General features: G+C 36.3%; 1 protein-coding gene across 1 annotated transcript; it reads left to right on the forward strand.

Moving 5' to 3' along the window:
- Positions 1-3,111: 3,111 nt before the first annotated feature.
- Positions 3,112-5,652, forward strand: si:ch211-266a5.12 (uncharacterized protein LOC557488 homolog). The gene is made up of 6 exons (XM_067428377.1): positions 3,112-3,761; positions 4,030-4,092; positions 4,479-4,637; positions 4,980-5,036; positions 5,112-5,186; positions 5,272-5,652. The coding sequence occupies exons 1-6, from the start codon at positions 3,603-3,605 to the stop codon at positions 5,380-5,382; spliced, it is 624 nt and encodes a 207-aa protein (XP_067284478.1). The 5' UTR covers positions 3,112-3,602; the 3' UTR covers positions 5,383-5,652.
- Positions 5,653-6,000: the final 348 nt, after the last annotated feature.

Genomic DNA, 6,000 nt, shown 5'->3' on the forward strand with positions numbered 1-6,000 from the left:
AGATATTTTATGATCCTGTAAAGAGGGCTTTTAGATAATGTGTATTAGCTTTGAAGTCATTTACAGGTGCTGGTCATGTAATTAGAATATCAAAAAGTTGATTAATTTCACTAATTCCATTCAAAAAGTGAAACTTGTATATTATATTCGTTCATTACACACAGACTTATACATTTCAAATGCCTATTTCTTTTAATTTTGATGATTATAACTGACAACTAAGGAAAATCCCAAATTCAGTATCTCAGAAAATTTGAATATTACTTGAAACCAATACAAATTAAGGATTTTTTAGAAATCTTGGCCAACTGAAAAGAATAAAGATGAAAATTATGAGCATGTACAGCACTCAATACTCATGGGGCTCCTTTTGCCTGAATTACTGCATCAATGCAGCGTGGCATGGAGTCGATCAGTCTGTGGCACTGCTCAGGTGTTATGAGAGCCCAAATCATGATAGTGGCCTTCAGCTCTTCTACATTGTTGGGTCTGGCATATCTCATCTTCCTCTTCACAATACCCCATATATTTTCTATGGGGTTAATGTCAGGTAAGTTTGCTGGCCAATTAAGAACAGGGATACCATGGTCCTTAAAGGGATAGTTCACCCAAAAATGAAAATTCTGTCATAATTTACCCTCATGTTGCTCCAAACATCTATGAGTTTCTTTCTTCTGCTGAACACAAAAGAAGATATTTGGAAGAATGTTTGTTACCAAGCAGGTAGAACAACCATTCACTACCATAGTAGGGAAAAAATACTATGGTAGTGAATGGTTGTTTTATCTGCTTTGTTACAAACATTATTCCGAATAGCTTCGTTTGTGTTTAGCAGAAGAAAGAAACTCATACAGGTTTGAAACAACATGAGGGTGAATAAATGATGACAGAATTTTCATTTTTGGGTGAACTATCCCTTTAAACCAGGTACTGGTTGCTTTGGCACTGTGTGCAAGTGCCAAGTCCTGTTGGAAAATGAAATCTGCATCTCCATAAAGTTGGTCAGGAGCAGGAAGCATGAAGTGCTCTAAAACTTCTTGGTATATGGCTATATGGTATATGATCTTGGACTTCAGAAAACACAGTGGACCAACAAAAGCAGATGACATGCACCCCAAAACAACACTGACTCTGGAAACTTCACTGGACCTCAAGCAACGTGGATTGTGTGCCTCTTCTCTCTTTGTAGTGGTCCTTGAAGCACTGACTCCAGTTGCAGTCCACTCTTTGAATCTCCCCCACATTTTTGAAATTGTTTTGTTTCACAATGCTCTCCAGGTGTGTTTATCCCTATTTCTTTTACACATTTTTGTACCACATCTTTTCCTTCCCTTTGCCTGTCTATTAATGTGCTTGGACACAGAGCTCTGTGAACAGCCAGACTCTTGCCATGACCTTTTGTGCCTCGCCCTTCTTGTGCAAGGTGTTAATGGTTGTCTTTTGGACAACTGTCAAGTCAGCAGTCTTCCCCATGATTGTGTAGCCTACAGAACTAGACAGAGATCATTTAAAGGCCTTTGCAGGTGTTTTGAGTTAATTAGCTGAATAGAGTGTGGCATCAGCTGTCTTCAATATTGAATCTTTTCACAATATTCATCTTTTCTGAGGTACTGAATTTGGGATTTTCCTTAGTTGTCAGTTATAATCATCAAAATTAAAAGAAATAAACATTTTAAATATATCAGTCTGTGTGTAAAGAATGAATATAATATACAAGGTTCACTTTTGAATGAAATTAGGGAAATAAATAAACTTTTTGATGATATTCCAATTATATGACCAGCGCCTGTATATGCTAGTGTACTCCTATTGATAAATATACACATTTAAGATGTTCAGTCTTCCTCTTGAAGAAACGGACCAATCTATATTGATGACTCATACTGCACTACAAAGATTTTTTGCCTAGAATGAAAATGCTCCAGCCCCTAAAGCCACCTGCATCTTACTAGTAAGTAGCAAATCATGGTTTATGGCTGGGATGTAACTAAACCCTGTAAACCTTGATTTATGATATATGTAGACATGAATTAGACATTTAAATAGCCAACTACATAAAGGTGAACTTGAGATTCCTTTCATTTTTAAGCAGCTGAAACTGCTTCCTGTTTACATCGACCTACATTTCAAAGAAACAGAATGATGAAGTGAGGATAAGACAAACACTGTGTATTTGGAAATCCCCCCTTTCCTTTCCCTTCCCCTCCACAACCTTGTATTCCTTTGTCTCTTTTTATTTGCTAATGCTGTGTGTATTACAACAGAAGTTGGAAATTCCTTGGGTGTGGGGATTGCACACCACATCTTACAATGTGTCACTTTTTGGTAATTAATTTTTAAGGCCAAGTTGACATAATTGAAAGTTTAATTGGAATTTGCTGTGTTAACCAAGGAAATGAGACTTAAAAAAACACAAGAATAATTTTGGACCTAACAAGTGGACTTGCATCACTGGTGAGGTCAATCTTTTTTTCGTCAATCAAGTATTTCCGATATAATGTAATTTGCGAACACATTTCAAATGATGTAATGTGTGGAAATAGCAACCCAGGGAAATTATAGACTTTTGCCAGGGAAATTATAGAAGGAAAATTATAGAAATTATAGACTTTAAAGAGTGCTAATTTTATAGATGGCCCAGTGCTAATTTTATAGATGGCAATTTTATCCTAAATAGAAATGAACTAATCTTCATGCTTAGTTTGAAATGATGCACAATAATAATAAAAAATAATAGAACAAGTGATATTTACCTTGATGTTTCATTATGTCACATCTCATATTTCATCTCAAGTTTTGAGTTCAAACTTTATTAGTGGCAAAATTGTTGGTTGTGAGACAGATTCCAATGCAGATTTAAAAAAGAGTAAGTCTATTTATGACGTGACAAAATACTAACGAATGCCTCATTTGACCTCAAAAACAAAAAAAGAATGAGATGAGATGAGATATTGGAAAGTGGCCTAGATTTCAATTTCCCCTAAATTTCCGTTAGTGACCCCTTATCACATTATCAGATTATCAGTCATCTCCTTCCATTTCTGTTCTGATAGATATTTAATCTCACCTTAGAGTCTTAAACCTGCAAATTCAATATAAAATTATTTCGAACTGTCTTTTGTATAAGTACCATTATCATGGTGCCACTTATGTTGCCATTGAACTTTTCTTGACCAAGACTGTGGTTTGCGTAGAGATTTAGAATCTGGGACATCCTCGAGCCGCATAAATGTCATGACCTCATTATAGAGTTGTATTACAATTTTGTGGTGACTTTCTTTTATTTAAGCTCCCTCGAAAAGCAAGAAGCTGCCAGAAAACATTGCATTCTGCAGTGACAATCTAAGCCCAGACATGATCCCCACTGGATACGGAACCCCACATGGATTACGTTACGGTTTGATAGACTGACATCATCACCTGTCTTGTTCTGAACGGGTAAGGTAGATACAAAGGGAAAGGACAATGCTGACGTCACCAGGAAACTAGAATAAATACAAAGGTAAGGACCAGAGCGAAGGCAGAAGGAAGGATACCATAAGACAGGTGTATCAGCAGGACCTCCATTCAGAAACATTCATTTAGTCACTTGGAGACAGAACATGGCCAGCGCTTTGCAGTATTTTGTTCTGATCGTAATTCTCTGCATTCCGATGCATGAATGCGGGGTGGTATTCCAAGGCGGCAAGTGCATCATCAAGGGACCTTGTTTCAATCTTGACAAGCTGGCGGAAATAGCCGAGCTTGTCAGCAAAGATGTGGTGAGTACTCTGATCCTGCTATGAAACTCATGTTCAAACTCAAATTGCCTAGATCATGCATATAACTGCATGCACTTAATACAAAAATAATCAGTACAAAGTGAAAATGATATGGCCATGGAAATAATCCTGCGTGACAACAAAGGGCAGCAACTAGATAAGAAAAGTCATGTGTTCATGTGCAGAATCAGTTTACTAACACGCTTTTGGAAAATGCCCTGGAGACTTTGAGTATTTCAATTGATGATGGTTTTACTGATCCTCTCAGAAAGCTGCAGATGGTGAGAAGATCCTCCTGAGGCACATATTCTTTGACAAAATAGGGAAAAAGGTAAGAAGCATTGTCTGAGTTCATATTATAAGTTATCGTATGTCATACAATCAGCAATTCAAGTTGAGCATAAAGCCAGTTACTCCAGTTACTGCATCTTAAAAGTAACGTGCAATGAAATAAATTTGAGGCGTGGCTCAATGAGGTCCTAAGTGGGCCTTTACCCATGAAAGAAGCCCAAGCCATTAAAATGTTGTCATGGGGCCCATGAATTTTGATAAACCTGTAAAAAAAAACTGATATGTCACATATTTCAGTCTTTTAGCATCACAATAAATGACTTAATTCCGATAAGTGGAAACTTTTATCTGAATACTATCATGGCATCTACAATTTTGGTGGCTTCAGGTTTCACAAAACTGAACTGTATCTTTTTCATTCTTCAGAAAAATCTTCACATCTGTGTCCTGCTGAAAATCATCGACCTGTTCCAAACGGTTCTCGAAGAGACACATTTGAAGTCACCTGTCCATCACAGAGAAAAAATGAACTATCATCATGAGCTTATACACATTATGGATCAACTCAGAAACTGTGTTTATAAGGTCAGCACATTCCATTATCAGAACACATATTAAACCATGCCATGTTACATCATCCCCCCTTTGAGTGATGTAATTTACATCACATATCTCAGAGGGAAAACTTGAAGCTGAAGAAAAGAAACTAAAAAACTGATTGGGATTTCTTCACCAGCTTTGATGTTCATTCTGGCCTTATGCTGGTCTTTTCAGGGTTAGCAATATGGCAACATTTAACCTCATTATGAACCAAATTCTTCTTTAACAAAAGATCATTTCTTAAGATTAGGATTAGGGTACATTTAGGGATTATTTACTTAACACACTAAACAACTGACTTTCTTTACTTCCTCTTCTTTATTTCAGAAAAAAGGTAATTGTGATATGTTATATAACAAATCTGAAAAGACTTCCCTTCCAGAGGTAAATATTCTTGTACATATTTTACTAAATAATGGTCAATTTTACTTTAAATTAAAACACACTTCTTCAACCCAGATTCCGGAGAAAGACATGGTCCCAAAACAGCTTGCTGTCTTACAGTTACAAAAACTGAAGAATGCCAGTGAGAGGGTAAGTACTGATCTATTAAAAGACCTGTGTATATTCAAACCTGTGTGTTTGTGTGTTTTATTAACTCCATCTTCACAATTTCCAGCTCAGTGATGTGCATATCCAGGAGAGGGTCATGGACGAGCTAAAAACCCTCCATCTCTACATGCGAGGAAAAGGCTTCCGGAAAAATACGTATGACCCAGGAGAGGCATAGATTTCCATTAATTCCAGCCTACAATGTGTTATGTCACATCACTGTCTGATCACTTTAAGACATGACATTTTAAGTAGGGGCAGAATAACAAGCTATCTCTTTTAAATGAGATCAAATTTGTTTCCTGTGCTGTTGTTTCTAATATGGTATTTTAGTTGTTAATGCTTTTAGCGCAAGTGTCCTTTTTGCTTTTTTTTAAAGTAATGAATATTTAAACTATAAACATATTGCTTACGTACTTTCGGTGAAAGATTGAGTGTACTGCAGTAAACGCAGGTGAGAAAATAGACCAAATATTAAAATATTGTCAATGAAACTACAAGAGATATGTTTTCCTTGTTCATTTGTCTGCCCAGTAAAACCTTTCTGACATCTATCCATCCATCCATCCATCCATCAATAATTTTCTTTTCTTTCATTTACGCATGTTCTGAGTTTGAGGACCTGACAGGGTTTGCCACACTCATACTTAGTGATGGTGAGATAGTGGTTCTTTAACACAATAAAAAACCCATTACCCATATCTAATGTAGTCTATAATTATAGTCTATGATAGCTTCTTCCAAATGATGAATTATAGTTTTTCTCAATCACTTTTGCAAATTTTTCGAAGCATTC

Source organism: Pseudorasbora parva, chromosome 20, assembly GCF_024679245.1.
Source record: "Pseudorasbora parva isolate DD20220531a chromosome 20, ASM2467924v1, whole genome shotgun sequence".
Classification (NCBI taxonomy): domain Eukaryota; kingdom Metazoa; phylum Chordata; class Actinopteri; order Cypriniformes; family Gobionidae; genus Pseudorasbora; species Pseudorasbora parva.